The sequence below is a fragment of the Microtus ochrogaster genome, unplaced genomic scaffold (genome assembly GCF_000317375.1).
Source record: "Microtus ochrogaster isolate Prairie Vole_2 unplaced genomic scaffold, MicOch1.0 UNK48, whole genome shotgun sequence".
Lineage (NCBI taxonomy): Eukaryota > Metazoa > Chordata > Mammalia > Rodentia > Cricetidae > Microtus > Microtus ochrogaster.
In genome coordinates this window covers 1689960-1710074 of record NW_004949146.1, presented here as the reverse complement: position 1 = coordinate 1710074, position 20115 = coordinate 1689960, and the positions used below count along the sequence as shown (strand labels likewise).

Genomic DNA, 20115 nt, shown 5'->3' with positions numbered 1-20115 from the left:
CCAAAGCCACAGAGAAACCCTGTCTCAAAAAACCAAAAAAAAAAAAAAAAATAGAACACAGAAACTGTCAAATAAAAATAAACTAATATTAAGGCTGAGGAGAAGGCTCAGTCGGTAAAATGCTTGAGCCACCAGCATAAAGACCTGAGGTGGATCTCCAGATCCCACTTCAAAAACAGCCAGGCATGGTGGCACATGCTTTTAATCCCAGGAATCAGGAGGCAGAAGTATGTGTGAAGCCAGCCTGGTCCATATAATGTGACACTGTCTCACCAGCTCCCTAAACAGAAAGAAAATAACACAAAAAGACAAAACTGAAGGGGCAGGGAGAGAAAGGCATAGGACACTAGAAGCCAAGTTTCACCTTCTGAAGCCATCTGATAGAAGGATAGAACCAACTCCCACAAGTTGTCCTCACATTCTGTGATGTGCTTGCATGCGTGCACAGCTGAGTGTGCATGCCTGTGTGTGTAAAAATGGCCACGGTGGTACACACGTGTAATTCCAAAACTGGACAGATGGGGACAGAGAGATAGCTGTCAGCCAGTCTAGCCTACTTGGCAAGTTCCAGCCCAGTGAGTGATCATGTCTCAAAACAAATGAATGGCACATGAGGAATGACATCATCCAAGACTGCCTCCTGGCCTTCACATGTACGCACACACACGGAAAAGTAGGTATACCCTCACACACAGAGAGAAAATGTAAAACTGTACTACTACACACTAAAAACAATGAATGATCTACAATAAACAAGACAAGATGAATAAATCTCAGAAAGGTAATACTGAAAAAAGTAGCCAAACACAACAATTCATACTGTATGACTCCTCCTATGGAGAACAGCTATGCCTGTGGAGAGAAAGGGCTAAAGTGGCAAGGAACACAATGGTGATGTTTTAAGACTAGTAACTGTTGGTTCCTTATGTTGTTACAATTTATAAAAACTATAGACTACTGCATTTGTATTCTTATAAAAATAGAAATCAGCTTAAAAAATTAAGGATATAACAAACTTTGTGGATGGAGGTGAAAGAAGGAGGTAGAGGGAGAGAAACTGAGAGACAGAGCAACAGAGACAGGGTGGAGCAATGGCTAAATGGGCAGAAGGACTTGCCACGCAAGTGTGATTACCTGAATTCAAATCCCGATACCCTCAAAAATGTTGTGCATGGCTAAGGAGCTTCTGTCATCCCAGTACTCCTATAGAGATGAAAAGCAGGGACAGACTATCCAGAAGCTCAGGTCAGATGACCTGCACATGTAGTGCTGGTGAGATCCTATCTCAAACAACCTGTAAGGTAAGGACAGACACCCCATCCTGCAGCTGTGGCAACCGCACACCTACATTCATGAGTACATGCATATCACGCACGCATGCTCGCGCACGTGCGTGCGCGCGCACACACACACACACACACACACACACACACACACACACACACACACACACACAGAAATTAAAGCAATATTGGAGACAGAGTGACCATGTGTGAGGAAATGCTATTTTAGAGAAGCTGGGCAGGGGAGACTACTCTGTTAAGGTCATTTTTGAGCAACATCCTGTTAAAGAAGTTGCTGGTATCTGCCAAAGAATAGTTCTAGAAAAGAGAATAATGATACAAAGGCCCTGAGTAGAAGAATGCTCACAGTGCTCAAGAAAGCCTGCATGACTGTTGCTGTAGGGGAGACAGGTAGGCAGAAACAAAGAGCAGGCAGGAGCTATTAGGCCATGTAGCAACTTTATTACAGAAAACCATTCAGTTCTGCCAAGGATTGGCAGAGTAAGCCTTAACTTGTTAAACTGCTTGGGCTACAAAACTACATTAGGCAAAGTTAAAGCCATACTGTCGATTGAACCCAGGGCCTTGCAAATTCTAGGTAAAGCGTTTTACTATTAAGTTGCACTCCAACCTCTTAAAAACAACAACAACAACAACAAAAACCTTTATATTTACTTTTACCCCAACTCCTAAGATCCCAGATAAAAACACACTGGTCACATTATGGACAGTTAAATGTCAACAAATTATCAAAAGGTGCTAGAATAAATTAATACAAAAGCCTACATTAGTTAGTTCAGCAAGTACCAGCATCAACACTACTACTGACTTTTAGGTGAGCTAATACTTTGCCTCAGGGCTGTGCTAACCTGACTTTACAGGAATGCTTACAGCACCCCTAGCCTCTGTCCTATGCTTCCCATGCCCTAGTTGTAACAACCAAAATGATTCCAGATATAGAGAAAAGTCCCCTGAGGGAGCATTAACTGCCTCTGGCTGAAAACTACAACCTTGAAATCTCAAAAGATGAAAACAAACCTATCTCACATACATCAGAGCATCAGGTTTTCTACCACATGAGTGAGTAAGCCTACAAGATCTGAATGTAAGAATCTGATTAAATTTTTTAAAGGAAGAAAAGAAATTCAAATTCAGCAATGGTTTAGAACCCAATGTTTGGCTTGAAATGACTTCCTTGACAGACTAGTGAACTAGACAGGCTTAAAGGCAATTTAAGAATCAAAGAATAGATTAGCTCTTATACAGAATTGACTTACTAATAAAAGATGTAAATCTAGTAAGTGGTTTATAGGCAATAGTATGAAGTTTACTCCCTCATGCCTCATTCCCCACGGGTAGTTAATGGAAGAGAGACGGCTGCAGTGTTCCTGGGCTGCTGGTTCCTATATAACAGTGCCAAATTTCTCCAGGTGAGTGCTTACCGGTAAGGGATTGGATAAGGAATGTTGCGGTGAGGATCGTGCAACTGGTGGAACACTTCTGCCAGGGCTGGTTCCTGGCCCGCTTCCCCCAGCAAACTGGCCAACAGGGAAAAATGGATATGAATAATTCAAAACAGTACCATGCTTCAGAAGGAGAGTAAAAAATTAATATACAAACAGATTTTAATTATACATGGCCCCTTTAAGTCAATACATCTCATTCTAGAGAGAAAATGCCATGTAAGCCAAATCTATCTTTTCAATGAGGTTTTTGAGAAAGAGCTCTCAAAGAAATGTAACAAGATATACAGAAAACATGGGCAGAAAGCTGAAAGCAAGCATGGTTTTGGACAGACATGAGAGAAGAACGCCTTTATTTTTTTCTTGGTCTCAAAACACATGAAGCAGAAATAGAGTAGTGCAGAGGGTGTTAGTCATCTTTAGTAACCACTTAACAATGAGTCGCTGAGCTCATGACATATTCCACTAGGCTAAGGGAAAGGACCAAAGGAGATTCACGCCATTATACCTTAGTCACTGAGACACAAAACCTAGTCTGGCCAAGAGAAAGTACACTTCACACATGAATTCTTCTTCTATCATCACAGACAAGACACATGATACAAAGTTTACACCTAGCAAATCAGCAGTAGTTTCTTCATATTACGAGATGGGCAGCATTAGTTTGATGAAGATGGAAACAGAAAGGGCAAGATCACAGTAAAGGCAAATATTGCTCTCTAATGCCTTAAATGAACAAGAGGATTATTAAGTTGTTTAAAGTCACTGGAGGTTGTTTATTTACCCCCAAATTTAACTTACCTCAAAGTAATCACTAATTTTATGTCCCCTAGGAGTGCCTTTCCCTGAAAATGAAACCACAGTTAAATAAAGTTTTTCCAATGCACACGTAAGCCATCATCACTGAAATGCGTTAAGTAGTAAAAGCTCAGTAACTGATTTCAGCGCTGTCAACTCCAGAATCAGATTTACTTTTACTTTAACAAACATATAAAACCTGTACACTAAGGTTACTCTACCTCCTCTACAAAGTAACTGAATGTGCACTGATGGGAAGAATTTTTCAGCTTGTTTTAAATGCAATAAACTTTCTTTTATACATATTTATCCATAACAAAATCAGGAAACAAAATTCTTCTATAATCTACATCCCAATTTAAGAGACCAAAATTCAAAACAGATCATTAGAACTATAGAGCTGATCCCACTTCACACAATTGTGTCACTTTGGGAGACTTCCCTTACACATGACAGAATGACTTACCTATACATTTTTAAAGGGAAGGAAAAGAATGGGAATCCCAGCCCTTAGACAGGACAGGGAAAATCTAACACTTTCCTTGATTATATATTTGATGATAGAACTATCACTGTTACAAATTTCATCCCAGTGGGCTCTAATGGAAGAGCAGTCCTGCAGATGAAACCATTTCTAGCTGCTACTACTACTAACAATAGTAACATTTAACATAGTTAAACCCCAATGTACCCTCTTTCCCACATAATTCTTGTTTGGTCTGAGGAAAAACCTGTGGTGAGAAAACCATTCAAGTACATAGGAAAAACAAAAGTCCCCAAAGACTTGATTCTGTTTTATTAGGTATGTATCAAAGGGCAAGTCTGCAACAGCCAGATACTCCCTAAGATATATAAACCTCTGCTGTCGGGGAATCCCTCTATAAACACTAATTACTTGCTGGGAGTTAGACAATTCCAAGTGCACAAGAACTCTGTGTTTCAGTGTGAAATGATTACTACCTTGGCTAGTTTCATATGGTTCAGCTTTTCTTTTCCGATTTCGCTGGTCATTCTGCTTTTTCTCAGGAGTCTGAAATACCATACATATCACAATTAGAATGTTGGCAAATTTTCACATTAGGATAACAGTATATACAAAATATCAAAGATACAAAAGAGATATGATTGGCACAGACAAATCTTGAAGCAGTGTACTGCTCTTGGAACAAAGAAACAAAGTATGGGGCCTTTAGTCAAACCTAAACAACTCTTGAAAAATTATTTAAAATATCAGCTTTTCAATGTACTCAATAATTTAGAATTGTCACAAAATTTAAATAAAGACATTCTGGCAGTACCATGACCCATGCTCGTGATCCCACAAGCAGGAGCAGTGGCAAGATCTCAAATTCAAGGCCTGTGTGAGTATACAAAAGACCCATCTCAAACTGGGCGGTTTGATCCTTTAATCACAGCGCTCAGGAGGCAGAGGCAGGCGGATCTCTGTGAGTTTGAAGCCAGCCTGGTCTAGAGCTAGTTCCAGGACAGGCTCCAAAGCTACAGCGAAAAACCAAAATATAATAATAATAATAATAAAGACTTGTCTCAAACAAACAACAAAAAAAGTATTTTTAAAGGACACATGTCAACCCATAGAACTACAAATTTCTTTATTGAAAAACTAACCCCTCCTAACCAACTGCCCCCCTCAAAAAAAAAAAAAAACAGAAGTAAAATGGACAGAGACAAGACCTACGAATGGTTATGATAATAAACCTGTGACAGGCTGCATCAAAGCTGCACCAAGACAAGAGCACACAACTCTACTGACATTCCTGGATTTATGTGTGCTACCCAGAGTCCAGACTAAAGGTATAAAAATGAAAACAGTATTGTTTAGGTACGGCTCCTTACCTCTACTTCTTTATCACTCAAGGACCCCACGCTGCATAAACTCTGGTTGGAAGACTCACTGTTGAGTGGCCCCTGGAAGGAAAATGATTTTTAAATAGTCAGAAGTTCTCATTTAAGATGACAGCAAAAGTATGCAAGAGGCCTGTTGATTATAATGTCTAAGTCAGATTAGGAGTCAAGAGGCAGCTTTACAACCCCTCCAAGCCAAGATGAAAGGTACTCAACTCCAGGGAAAAACAATGGACTAAATACAAACACTAGTTTAACTGAAAAACTCGGCTAATGGAAATTGCAAAGAAGAGCAATTTGTATCTGAGTTTTATCTTGAGACTGTAAAATTCTTTTGTTATTGTCTAATACTTGCTATTAAAAAAGGAGTTAAAAAACTGGCCTTTGCCACAGCCTTACAAATCCATCTCTGGCTGTGGTCTCAGCTAACTGATAAGCTTTTTGTGCCCCATGGAGATTTATTTTTTTAATTTTTCACTTTTTCCTGGAATAAAGTTTGCTCTGGTTTATTAGAAAAAAAAAATTAAAAAAAAAAGAAACTACAGCACTGTGTCCTCCATGTTCGAACTCTCTACTTACTGATAACTTCATGTGCCTTATACATGTACAGGTCTTCCCTTCAAGAACATGCTCATGTGTTCTGAAGTCATTGTTTAAGAACAATGAACACTTAACTGACTTCTCAGGAGAGGTCTGAACCTCTCTGAGGAGCAGATGGGATAAGGAAAAAGGGAGGAGCAGGAGGGAGAAGAGGGAGAGGGAACTGGGATAAGAAAGAAAGAGAGAGAGAGAGAGAGAGAGAGAGAGAGAGAGAGAGAGAGAAGAAAAGAAAGATTAACAAATGTTGGGGGCTGGAGAGATGGCTCAGAGGTTAAGAGCATTGCCTGCTCTACCAAAGGTCCTGAGTTCAATTCCCAGCAACCACATGGTGGCTCACAACCATCTGTAATGGGGTCTGGTGCCCTCTTCTGACCAGCAGGCATACACACAGACAGAATATTGTATACATAATAAATAAATAAATAAATATTTAAAAAAAAATGTTGGGCAGTGGTGGTACATGCCTTTAATTCCAGCATTCAGAGAGGCAGAAGCAAGCAGATCTCTTTGAGTTTGAGGCCAGCCTGGTCTACAGAGTAAGTTCCAGAACAGCTGGAGATACACAGAGAAACCCTGTCTTGAAAAACCAAAAAAAGAAAAAAAGATAAACCCTGAAAACTACAAGCAAGTATCCAAAGACATTTAATGATGTGGGAGAATGATCTGTATTCTATCAATTATATTTTAAATAAATGCTAATTGGACAGTAACCACGCAGGAAGTATAGGCAGGACAATCAGACAGGAAGTAGAGATGGGTCAAGGAGAACAAGAGTATTCTGGGAAGAAGCTCTTTCTGCAGTTGTGAGCCCACCACAGAAGAAGCAAGATGTGACTGCCTCGCTGAAAAAGGTACCAAGCCATGTGGCTAACATATACTAGAATAATGGACTAATATAAGTTATAAGAGTTAATATGAAGCCTGAGGCCGGGCGGTGGTGGTGCACGCCTTTAATCCCAGCACTCGGGAGGCAGAGGCAGGAGGATCTCTGTGAGTTCGAGGCCAGCCTGGTCTACAAGAGTTAGTTCCAGGACAGGAACCAAAAGCCACGGAGAAACCCTGTCTCGAAAAGTGAAAAAAAAAAAAAAAAAGAAAAGAAAAAAAAGAAGCCTGAGCTAATGGGCCAATCAGTTTATAACTAATGTAGACCTCTGTGTGATTTCTTTGGGACTTAATGACTGCGGGAACTGGGCAGGACAGAAAACCTCAGTCAACAATTTAAAATATAAATAAGTGCTAGGTGTGGCAGTGCACACCTTTAATCCCAGCACTTGAAAGGCAGAGGCAGGCAGCCTTGTCCATGTAAAAGTTCCAGGCCAGCCAGGCTAGAAGAGAATGAGACTCTGTCTCAAAACAGACAGACAGGCAGACAGACAGACAGACAGACAGACAGATGGGTTTAGTCCCCTGTACTGTCTTACCTCCACAAAAGCAAAATTAAACAATTATAAATGACATTATTAGGGCTGGAGAGATGGCTCAGCAGTTACAAGCCCTTGCTGCTCTTTTAGAGGACCCAGCTCTATACTAGGTGGCTCACAACCTCCTGTAACTTCAGTTCCAGGGAATCTGATGCCCTCTTCTGCCCTCTGCAGACACTGCAGAGTGCACAGACATACATGCAGGCAAAGGCACATAAAATAAAAATGAAGGGGAAAACAGCAACATTATTGAGGACCAGTGAGATAGCCTGATAGGCTAAGGGACCTGTTATGCAGGCACAGTGATTGGACTTGGATCCCCCAAACCCACATGTAACATAAAAAAAACTGACTCCAGAGTTGTCCTATACACAGACTATATATGGACTGTATACAAAGAGATTGCCAGTAAACTTTGTGATGGAAAAAAAAACAGAAAATAAGCATGAATGTCCAATGATACCTAAAGATGAATGCTCTGGAAGCCATCCATCTTGGAATATTACTTCGGTACAGTACGCCCTCCTATTAAAAGTGTATTCCTGCCAATGAAGAAATGGCTTCATGGTTAAGAGTACTTGTTACCAATGATAGCCTTTGCTGGAGAGGTTGTGGAGAAAGGGGTACACTCATCCATTGCTGGTGGGAATGCAAACTTGTGCAACCACTCTGGAAAGCAGTGTGGCGGTTTCTCAGGAAATTCGGGATCAACCTACCCCTGGACCCAGCAATACCACTCTTGGGAATATACCCAAGAGAGGCCCTAGCATACAACAAAAGTATATGCTCAACTATGTTCATAGCAGCATTGTTTGTAATAGCCAGAACCTGGAAACAACCAAGAAGCCCTTCAATGGAAGAATGGATGAAGAAAGTATGGAATATATACATATTAGAGTACTACTCAGCAGTAAAAAACAAGGACTTCTTGAATTTTGCATGCAAATGGATGGAAATAGAAAACACTATCCTGAGTGAGGTAAGCCAGACCCAAAAAGAGGAACATGGAATGTACTCACTCATATTTGGTTTCTAGCCATAAATAAAGGACATTGAGCCTATAATTAGTGATCCTAGAGAATCTAAATAAGAAGGAGAACCCAAAGAAAAACATATAGGCATCCTCCTGAATATTAACCTTCATCAGGCGATGAAAGGAGACTGAGACAGAGACCCACATTGGAGCACCGGACAGAAATCTCAAGGTCCAAATCAGGAGCAGAAGGAGAGAGAGCACAAAGCAAGGAACTCAGGACCGCGAGGGGTACACCCACACTCTGAGACAATGGGGATGTTCTATCGGGAATTCACCAAGGCCAGCTGGCCTGGGTCTGAAAAAGCCTGGGATAAAACCGGACTCGCTGAACATAGCAGACAATGAGGACTACTGAGAACTCAAGAACAATGGCAATGGGTTTTTGATCCTACTACACATACTGGCTTTGTGGGAGCCTAGGCAGTTTGGATGCTCACCTTACTAGACCTGGATGGAGGTGGGCGGTCCTTGGACTTCCCACAGGTCAGGGAACCCTGATTGCTCTTTGGGCTGACGAGGGGAGGGGGAGGGAAATGGGAGGCTGTGGTGGGGAAGAGACAGAAATCTTTAATAAATAAATAAATAAATAAAAGAAACACACACACACACAAAAAGAGTACTTGTTATTCTTGCAGAGGACCCAACTTTGATTCCCAGTGCTCACATGGTATTTCACAGCTATCCATAAACCCAGTCTGGGAAATCCAATAGACACACATCAGGTGCTTACACTGAAACCTGGACTTTGTGCATGTTAAGGCAAGCATTCTACCAACTGAGCTACAACCCTAGTGTTTAGTCTACAAAATAAAAAAGTAGGGGGAGTATTGTGGGAATTCTTTCAGCCAATAGCCTTTTGGGTACAAGCTAATAAGGACGTGGTCTGAGGTACTACTATGTATGGACTGTTAAGCGCAAATGGGACGCATGCCCTCTAATCTCGGGTGATGGTCAGAGTTCTGTTCACACCTTCCAGCCCCACAGAGCTCTACCCTTACTGTGAATTTTTTCCCAAATAAATATTTATTACCCTTTATTCTGGGGTCTCATGTACTTTTTTCATTACACCTAAATTTTGGCACCCAACGTGGCCAGAACCCAAACTTAACCACCTGGTCCCTCAACAATTCCACCTCATATGCCATTGAGCCAATAAATACCACACAAAGATCAGCTTTGGACTACCAACTGCTCAAGATGATTCCAACTTGGCTAGCTGAGACGGTCCACCTTCTTACAAACTCCAGCCAGAACTTCAAATAAGAACTTCAGAAAAACCCAACCCACTACTCAGAGACTGTCTACAATTGTTACAGACAGTACTCTTTTTAGAACTATTAGTTATAGACAATTTACATTGGTATAGATTCTTGTATACTGATACATATGTAAAATTATCTTTTTGGTCCTTTCTAAGATAATTCGCATATTGATACAAATTCAAATTATATTTGTTACATTGAGTATGCTCCTATTTCTGTTTACAGTATTTGTATACAAATAAAAAGTTATTTTGTCAAGTTGTATGTATGTATGTTTCTACCTCTGCTTAAGATATTTTGTATATTAATGCAATTTCAAGATATTTTTATCATATTACATTATACATTTCTACCTCTGATCAAAATATTTATATGTATTGTTACAATTAGAGGTCACTGTCCTCATTGCTGTACATCTGTTTAAAGACTTTATTTTTTATAATGTAAAGCTTTAGTCTTTAGGTTATATGGGCATTAAAAATTATGAGGGAGGAGAAGGAGGAGGAGAAGGAGAAGTGGCACACGACTTTAATCCCCCTCCAGCACTCTGGAGGCAGAGGCAAGTAGATCTCTGTGTGCAAGACCAGCCTGGTCTACACAGTGAGTTCCAGGACAACAAAGAGAAACCCTGTCTTGAAAACCACACACCCCTCAAAAAAAAAAAAAAAAAAGCGCACCAGTTAAAGTGCACTTCCTGGTGTTCCAGGACTTGAGTTCAGTTCCCAGCACCGATGTAAGGCAGCTTACAACCAACCACCTGTGACTCTAATGCCCTCTCTGTCCTCTACAGGCACCCACAAGCTTGTGTCATACATTCACATGGGCACAAATATACACTAGTAAAAGCTTAATAAAGTATAAAGTTATTGGACAGGGCAACAGTAGACTACATGAGGCCCTGACTCTGAGTCTTAGCATAGCAACAAGCCATCATTCATTCATTTACTGTAATAACACTAACAATCAACATTCATGCAGCACTTGCATAAACATGACATTCCACTTTTAGCTCTTTATTTAATTTGCACAGTTGATAAAAAACAAACCCATATTAAGGCATCCATTTGATTTCTGACAAAAGTGCAAAAGCAATTCAACAGACTAATTATAGAAATTGAGAATAAAAGTCTTGCAGTAAACAGTCCTTAAATATTTAGATATCCACAAGCAAGAGTTAGCCTTAATTTAAACCTCACATGGTATTTTAAACATTAACTCCAACACAATCACTGAAGACAGAAAACAGCTGAGTGGGTCAGGGCTTGGCTCTGACAGAGAAGCATAGTTATGACTACAAAGAGGTGTCAGGAAGCACCTGTGGTCACCACAGTGCTGCACTTTGATTTGTATGGTCACAAATGCTACTAAAACAAAGTAACTGTTCAGAAGCATGCCAACATGCCTTTGTAAGTATACATGTGTGCACACAATTGATACCTGAGTAATGCATACTCTGAAACAATTCTGCTGACTGTGCTGGAGGTATAGTTCAGCAGCAGAGCAAATGTTAAGTATTCATGAGGCCCTATGTTTGAGCCTCAACACCACAAAAAAAAAAAAAAAGAATTTGTGTGCATTAATTCAACTTCCTAGTTCTCATACTATATTCAAATTTCATAATTTGAATGGGTAGGGAAGGATGCATGGATGGAAGCTCCTTATATTATTTTTAATTAATTTATTTGTGTTTATTCATGTTTGTTTGTGTACCATGCACATACATGGCTTATAAAGGCCAAGAGAAAACATCAGATTCCTTAGACAGCCAGCTGGACAGACTATGTAGGTACTGGGAACTGAATCTGAGGTACTCTAGAAGTGATCTTAACTGCCAAGCCATCACTTCAATCCCTTCTTGTATAAATTTTTACAACTTCCTATAAATCTAATAATTTTGAAATGAAGTTTATTTATAGCTTTTAGGGTTTATGTGTTGAAACCCTAATCAACCCCCAGCACTCTGAATAATATACTAAGACCAGAAGTTTAAAGAGTAATTAAATTTAACCTCTCTTAAAATTATTGTGTGTGTGTGTGTGTGTGTGTGTGTGTGTAACAGAGAAAGAGAGAGAGCCCATGGCACATGCGAAGCTCAGATGACAACTTAGGAGAGTTGCTTCTCTCTACCATGTTCCCAAGGGCAACACTCAGGTCATCAGGCTTGGTAGCAAGTTCCTATCCTCACTGAGCCATCTAAGTTATATTTGGCTTACATTGGGTCATTAGAATTTGCCTAATACAACCAGACTAGTGTTTTTTTTATAAGAGGACATCCGGACAATGAGACAGAGAAGAGAGGGAAGAGGGAAGGCAGACAAGAAGGTAGGTGCAGAGACCACAGAAGGACACAGCAAGAAGGCAGCCTCCTGAATCCGGGGACACAGACTTCAGAAGCAATCAAATCTACTAGCGCCTTGCTCTTGACTTCAAGCTTTCAGAATTTGAAGAAAGTTTCTATTATTCAAATCACAGTCTATATATATATATATTTTAAAGATTTATTTATTTATGTATACAGTACCCTGCCTGCAGGCCAGAAGAGGGCACCAGATCTCATTACATATGGTTGTGAGCCACCATGTGGTTGCTGGGAATTGAACTCAGGACCTCTTTAAGAGCAGTCAGTGATCTTAACCGCTGAGCCATCTCTCCAGCTCCACAGTCTATATTTTTCTGACAGCCCTACAAAGCTAATATATAACACCTTGTAAAGCAGCTACTATTCTTACTTACAGATGAAAAAAAATGAAGGGATTATGAGAGTTATTAACCCACTTCAAGTCACACAGTTTTTCCAAAGGTCTGGGATAAAGAGACCTGATTCCAAACGCATATTCCTGCCAAGAGGTGGTGGTAAATGCCTTTAATGCTGGCACTCAGGAGGCAGAGGCTTGATCTATAGAGCAAGCTCCAGGACTAACAAGGCTACAAAAAGAGAAACCCTATCTTAAACACAAACAAACAAACAAAAACAAAAAGCCCACAAATACATATTCCTAACCATTCAGCTATACTGACTTAGTCTATATAACAGAACAGCTAAGACTGGAGAATGAAAGCTGAGTGGTAGTGGCCTTTAATCCCAGCACTGCGGAGGCAAAGGCAGGCAGATCTCTGTGTTCAAAGCTAGTCTGGTCTACAAAGTGAGTTCCAGGACAGCCAAGACACTGAGAAACCCTGTCTTGAAAACCAAACAAGACAAAACAAAGACTAGAGAATGCAATGACTCTATTGAGGGTCAGGCTCTGCTTCAATAGAATCCTGGGGTATGGGAATTAATACTGCAGTATCAAAGAGTAGAAGGGTAATTGTACTGATAGTTTATGCCAACTTGACACAAGCCAGAGTTATTAGTGAAGAGAGAACGTCAACTGAGGAAATACCCATCCTGCCTATACCCAAGTCTTTAGTGCATTTTCTTGATTCTGTGGTTCTCAACCTTCCTAATACTGTAACCCTTTAATACAATTCCTCATGCTATGATGACCCCCAACCATGAAATTATTTTTGTTGCTACTTCATAATTGTAGTTTTGTTGTTATAAATCAAAATATAAACATCTGTGCTTTCGGAATCTTAGGTGACCCCTATGAAATGGTCATTCAACTCCCAAGGGAGTCATAAACTAAGCTGAGAATCTGTCTTGCTTCTCAATTGACATGTGGGAGGGCCAAACTCACTGTGGGCAGTATCATCCTGGGCTGGTGATCCTGGGTACTATAAGAAAGCAAGCTGAGCAAGCCAGTAAGTAGTGTTTCTCTATCCTATGTATCAATTCCTGCCTGTAGACCTCTGCTTTGAGTTTCTGCCTTGACTTCCCTGGATGATGGGCTACAAGCTGTAAAATGAAATAAACCCTTTACACTTCTGAGTCACTGGCCACGATGCCCAGTTTCTGTGGTACTGGGACTCTAACTAAGGGTACTTCGTGCATTACAGGTAGGTACTTTACCACCTGAACTAAGCCCCAGTCCTTTCTAGCACTGTCTTTTCATTTTAACGTTTTAAATTTTATTTTATGTATATGAGTGTTTCACTTGCATGAATGTCCATGTACCATGTGCATAGCCAGTGCTCAGGAGGCCAGGAGAGAACGTTGGATCCCCTGGAATTGGAGTTACAAACTGTTAAGTGCCAGGAATGAAACAGAGGTCCTCTACAAGAACAGCAAGTGCTCTTAACCATGGAGCTATCAAAAGTGGGGGGGGGGAGATTTATATACAGCCAGAGTTCTTAGGGAAAGTCAGATCTAGGCTTCTGAACTTCTAGAAAGTTACAAAAACCTAAACAGTTCATGGAGAGGTGAATGACAACAAAAGGGAGGTCATCTCTATGACAAATCTCCACCGCTGCTGTGGAAGGTGATTAACTGGGGGGTGAAACCATCCTAGATGCTCCCCTAACAGGATGGCCAAGGCCAAGGCTGACTATTTCACATGGTAATATAGATTTGTGCCAAGCATGGTGGGCCTTTAATCCAGCACTTAGAAAGCAGAGGCAGGCGGGTATCTGTGAAAGAGGCCAGCCTGCTCTATGTAATAAGTTCTAGGCCAGCTGAGGACATATAGTGAGACCCTATCTCAAAAAGAAAAAAAAAGCAGATCTGTTGGTATTATACTAATGTGTGAAACACTTGGGCCTTAGTTAAAAGGACACACTTAGCCAGGCGGTGGTGGCGCACGCCTTTAATCCCAGCACTCGGGAGGCAGAGGCTGGCGGATCTCTGTGAGTTCGAGACCAGCCTGGTCTACAGAGCTAGTTCCAGGACAGGCTCCAAAGCCGCAGAGAAACCCTGTCTCGAAAAACCAAAAAAAAAAAAAGGACACACTTAGGTCCAAGACAGCCTACATAGAAAGACCCTGCCTCAAAAAACCAAAACAAACAATAAAACAAGCAAGCAAGTATACTAGGTATGAACATACTGGGACACTCCTTGTGCCCGTCTACTGGAAAGCTTCATCTGCCGCTGCAAACTGTAAGCAGATTTGGGGGACTGGGTGAAATGGAGCCCTACAGAGGCAGAGCTTATTCAGCCAGCCCTTTCAACAACCAAGTGTGCAGTAGTGCCCATACCCATGCTGTTAAACCGTATACCTTTTCTGACAGAACTGACACAAGCCATGGGATCCTCCTGGAACACACTTCTTGCATTTTAGAGCAGTCACAGAATCTAGGAGTCAGCGAAGGGCTTTCTTCTCAGTTTGGTGTATTAACTTTGCATGTTACCAAGGTTCTCATTGCTAAGTAGCTCTTTGCTTTCTTCCTGCACAGAGTCACCTTCTCTCTCTCTCTTTTTTTTAATGAATTTATTTATTACGTAAACAGTGTTCCACCTGTACACATGCCTCCAGCCCAGAAGAGGGCACCAAATTTCATTATAGATGGATGTGAGCCACCATGTGGGTTCTGGGAATTGAACTCAGGACCTCTAGAAGATCAGCCAGTGCTCTTAACCTCTGAGCCATCTCTCCAGCCCCCTTACTTTCTATTTTTAGTTATGATTTTGCTTTCCACAGACGTAGTTACTTTCATTCAACTATGGTCTGAAAATTACTCAGTAGAAAAGTCCAGGAAGAAGTAATTCTTTTTTTTTTTTTTTTAAGTGAAAACAGTGTATTTTCTCGACAGTATGGATAAACTAGAACTACAATCTCTTCGCTTTAAAATCTCTGCCATCCTCTCCCTCAATTCAGGTCAAAGTTCATAGCAGCAATGCACAAGTCCTCTGCCAGGCCAGGGTCCTCTGCTCCTGGGCCAGAGTTCACAGGTCAGGATCAGTCAGTCCGGAGAATCATGGGAGGATGTTCGCTGTCAAGAAGTAATTCTTAAAGTTTTAAATTGCATGTTGTTCTAAGCAAGCTGATGAAATCTCATCCCGTGGAGTCTGTCCTACCTTCCATCCTCCCTCATACCGACACCTGTTACTTAGCAGTCCTCTTGGTGAGCACTGACTGCTGGCGGCACTGCAGTGCTCTGGCTTCCTCACTCATTTTTCTTACTGGCTCCAAACCCAAGAGGAATGATGTCAGCCAACTGGGGTACAAGGAGAAGCTGTAAAGTGTATCCTCTAAGTGAAAAGGTGAAGTTCCTAAGTTAATACAGAAAGGAGAAGAAAAAAACCTGCATACTGAATTTGCTAAAATTTGTTATGCTGAGGTTGCCAAGATAGGCCTCCTATGAAGCTATAAAAGGGGGGGGGGGCTGGAGAGATGGCTCAGAGGTTAAGAGCACTGATTGTTCTTCCAGACGTCCTGAGTTCAATTCCCAGCAACCACATGGTGGCTCACATCCATCTGTAATGAAATCTGGTACCCTCTTCTGGCCTGCATGCATACATTCAGACAAAACACTGTATACAAAATAAATAAATAAATCTTTCAAAAAAAAGGGGGGGGGGAGGTGCTGGTTTTGCTCTCATACCTGAACTACAAGAACTAACAGCCACAGTGGTCAGGTAAGCTAGAAAGGGTTTCAGGTTTCCACCAGGGCATTTGTCCCTGTTAAGGTGGGACTGCTGCAGACTAATTTTCTAGGATGTTATCTTTACTGTTTAACAACGGATCAAATAGACCAGTTATACAGGTAATATTCCTGCTATGGAATATTCAAAAGTTAAGAATGAATTTTGGGTCAGGCGTGGTAAACTATGCCTTCACGCTATACAGCCAGGAGGATCTCTCTTAGTCTGAAGCCAAAGTTTGGTTTACGTTGAAAGCCGGCTTAGGCTACATAACAAGAAAAGAATGAATTTTGTTGTTTGTTAAATTTTAGACAGCACAGCTACTGAAGCCCGAAGAACACTGAAACCCTAGTGTGAACTACAGAAAACAAATGAAACAAATGAATCGGGCTGAGGACCTTGTTGCTGGGTTATCCTGCTAGCCACATGTCCTGTTTAAAACTTTTTATTTTAGGAAACTTTCATGGCCAGGATGAAACTCCATGGTTGTCACTCCCAGCACTGCAAACAGAAGAGGGACTAGAGCAGCAGTTCTCAACCTGTGAGCCACAACCCTTTGGGAGCTGAACGACTCTTTCACCGGGGAGACTAAAACCATCAGAAAATAGTTACAATATGATTCACTAGAGTAGCAAAAAAATGATTTTTTTAAAAGATCTATTTATTATGTATACAATGTTCTGTCTGTATGCACACCTACACGTCAGAAGAGAGCACCAGCTCTCATTACAGATGGTTGGAAATCAATATATGGTTGCTGGGAATTAATTCAGGACCTCTGGAAGAGCAACCAGCATTCTTAACCTCTGAGCCATCTCTCCAGCCCCCGTAATGAAATGGGGTCACCACAACATAAGGAACTGTATTAAAGGGTTGCATTAGGAAAGTTGAGAAGCACCGGGCTAGAGAGACAGCTCACAGGTTAAAGCACTTAGGGGTATGAACAGAGTCAAGATCCTCTAGTCCACGTAAATACAAGTGGGCACGGCAATCCTGAACTCAATTATTCTCCTGTCTCTCAGACACTGGGTATAAAAACACTCTGAGGCTGGAGAAACAACTTAAAGGTTTAGAGTATGTACTACTCTTGCAGAGGACCCAAGTTCAGTTCCCAACACCCACGTCAGGCACGCCACCTATAACACTAGGGACACCTGCAGGCAGCTGCACTCACATACACATATACACATAACTTTCTTTTAATTAAAGAAAATAAACACTGGTTTTCTACCACAATGAGTGCTGTACAGCATGGGTTGAGACAGGGTCTTACTGTCTCTTCAAGGTTGTAGATTGGTCTAAATGTGGGCAAAGGTGTTACCATCAGACTTTGATAAAGACTCATATTGGAACTACTGTAAGAATCAGCAATAAGGGCTGAAGAGATGGCTCAGAGGTTAAGAGCACTGACAGCTCTTCGAGAGGTCCTGAGTTCAATTCCCAGCAACCACATGGTGGTTCACAGCCATCTATAATGAAATCTGGTGCCCTCTTCTGGCATACAAACATACACATGGAAGGAATGTTGTATATATAATAAATAAATAAATCTTAAAAAAAAAAGAATCAGCAGTAAGAGCAGAAAGGATAGAAGACCTTTAAAGCAGAAGGGGCATTAGGAGCCACTAAAGCAAAAGTACTGTAATACCGGCATTTTTAGAATGTCTAAACTTTGCTCCTCTAACCAGAGCTGGGTGTGGTCCCTTCTCACTGTTCTCCTCAAGGGGAATAATGGCATCTGAGTGTCTGTGGAGCCCTCTGTCAGGGGCCATTTCCCAGCTGACATCCTGAGGAAGGGGTGTTCTTACGACCTCCAGGTGCTTGGGAGGAACTCTTCAACACTTCCACCTTTGATTCTGCTAAGTGACAGGAAATCCTGCTTTGAACCCTGTGCTATAAATAATGTAAGTAGGGACTGGAGGGATGGCTCATCAGTTAAGAGCACTTGTTGCTCTTGCAGAGAGCCCAGGTTTAGTCCCTAGCACCCACATGGTGGCTCACAGGTCCAGGGGACCAGATGCCTTCTTCTGACCTGAGGGCACAGGTATGCACACCGCTCACGACATACACAGGCAAACACTAAAACAAATTAAGCAAAGTAAATCTTTTTAAATTTTATAAAAAGTAGCAAAAGAAAAAATTTTGGTAATACTAAGAATTTATTATAATTTGAACCAAAAAGATTTCCCAAACTGTACTGACAACTTGGTGCCCATTTCAGCCATGTTCAAAGTTGGGGCTTTGGAGAGTGAATCAAAAGAGCTCTGACCTCATCAACAGACGGGGTGATTTTGGTTTGGTTTTTTTCCAAGATGGGGTTTCTCTGTATGGACCTGGCTATCCTGGAACTATATATATATGTGTGTGTATGTGTGTGTATAAAATCAGGTTGGCCTCAAACTCAGAGATCCACCTGCTTCTGATCCCAAGTGTTAGGATTAAAAGTGTGAACCACCACTACTTGGCTATTTTATTTTTTGTCTGTTTTAATGTATTACCTGTATTTACCTATATATGTATTTCTGCAGGCACGAGGGTGTGTGTGTACATGTGTGTGGAGGTACACATGCACTATGGTGGGCGTGTGAAAGTCAGAGAACAGCTGTGGGAACTGTTTCTCTTCTACCACCTGAGTCTCAAGGAACAAACTCAGGCCATCAAGCTCGGTGGCAAGCACCTTGACCCACTGGGTCATCTTGGATGGGGATTTTAATCACTGATGGTTTCCTGACAGGCTCTTGGAAGGTGAGAGAAACATGGGGGACTTAGGCTGATAAGGTCAAGTTGTCTCTGCACCCTTTCTTGCTCTGCTTCCTGCCATCATGAGGTAAGCAGCTGTGCTCCAAGCCTTCTCTACAATGATGTTCTGTCTCACTATATAAGCCAAGAAACAACAGAGTCAAAAAATCAGACTGAAACAGTAGACAGAAATCAATATTTCCTCTCTGTCGATTTTTCACAAGTAATTCTGCTACCACAATGGAAAACAAACATAATTAAACCCAGGGCTTAGGCAAATGATGGACAAGCATTCTACCACTGAGCTACATCCCCTCCTTAAATATACATTTTTTTTTCTTTCTTTGAACAAGGCCCAGGTTGGTTCTGAACTTGCTATGAAGCCAAAGATGACCTTAACTTTCTGATCCTCTTGCCTCTACCTCTGGACTGCTTAGGACCTCAGGCCTGTATCATCATGTCTGGTTTATGGGGTGCTAGAGGTTAAATCTAGGGCCTCACAAACAATAGGCAAGCTTGCTACCAATTCAGCTTCATTTCAAGCTCCTTAAATGTATATTCTTTTATCAATTTTTTGAGAAAGGCCTTTGGAGTTACAAATAAATGAAGTGGGGCTGGAGAGATGGCTCAGAGGTTAAGAGCAGTGTCTGTTCTTCCAGAGGTCCTGAGTTCAAGACCCAGCAATCACATGGTGGCTCACAACCATCTATGAGATCTGGTGCCCTCTTCTGACCTGCAGGTGCACATGCAGACAGAACACTGTATATATAATAAAATCTTAAAAAAAAAATACACGAAGTGTAATCTTATAAAAACCACACCCATAATTTATCTACAATTTCCAGTTTTGATTTCTTTAAAAAGCAAAGTAAAAACATAAAAGATAATTGCCAAAGACCTAATGAAGATTCTCCCATTAAAAAAAAAAAAAACTGCAATAGGCTGGTGGGGGGGGTAATGCACACCTTTAATCCCAGCACTCGGGAGGCAGGTGGATCTCTGTGAGTTCAAGGCCAGCGTGGTCTACATAAGAAGTTCCAGGACAGCCAGGGCTACACAGAGAAAGTCTGTCTCAAAATATCAAAAAAGTGGGCTGGAGAGATGGCTCAGTGGTTAAGAGCATTGCCTGCTCTTCCAAAGGTCCTGAGTTCAATTCCCAGCAACCACATGGTGGCTCACAACCATCTGTA

The 20115-nt window shown here is 41.3% G+C and overlaps 1 protein-coding gene across 6 annotated transcripts in view; it reads right to left on the bottom strand.

The window, feature by feature from the left end:
* The window catches only part of Tlk2 (tousled like kinase 2), a 102537-nt gene that overhangs the window by 73499 nt on the left and 8923 nt on the right, over positions 1-20115 (bottom strand). For 4 of the 6 annotated variants that reach the window (XM_013354572.2, XM_005369413.1, XM_026777181.1 and 1 more), the window contains exons 3-6: positions 5399-5470; positions 4505-4574; positions 3548-3591; positions 2726-2821 (exon numbers count right to left, since the gene is read on the bottom strand). In XM_013354572.2, coding sequence (XP_013210026.1) covers positions 2726-2821; positions 3548-3591; positions 4505-4574; positions 5399-5470 — 282 coding nt within the window. The remainder of the gene's footprint in view (positions 1-2725; positions 2822-3547; positions 3592-4504; positions 4575-5398; positions 5471-20115) is intronic. The other 2 variants (XM_026777182.1, XM_026777180.1) reach the window with 1 other exon arrangement.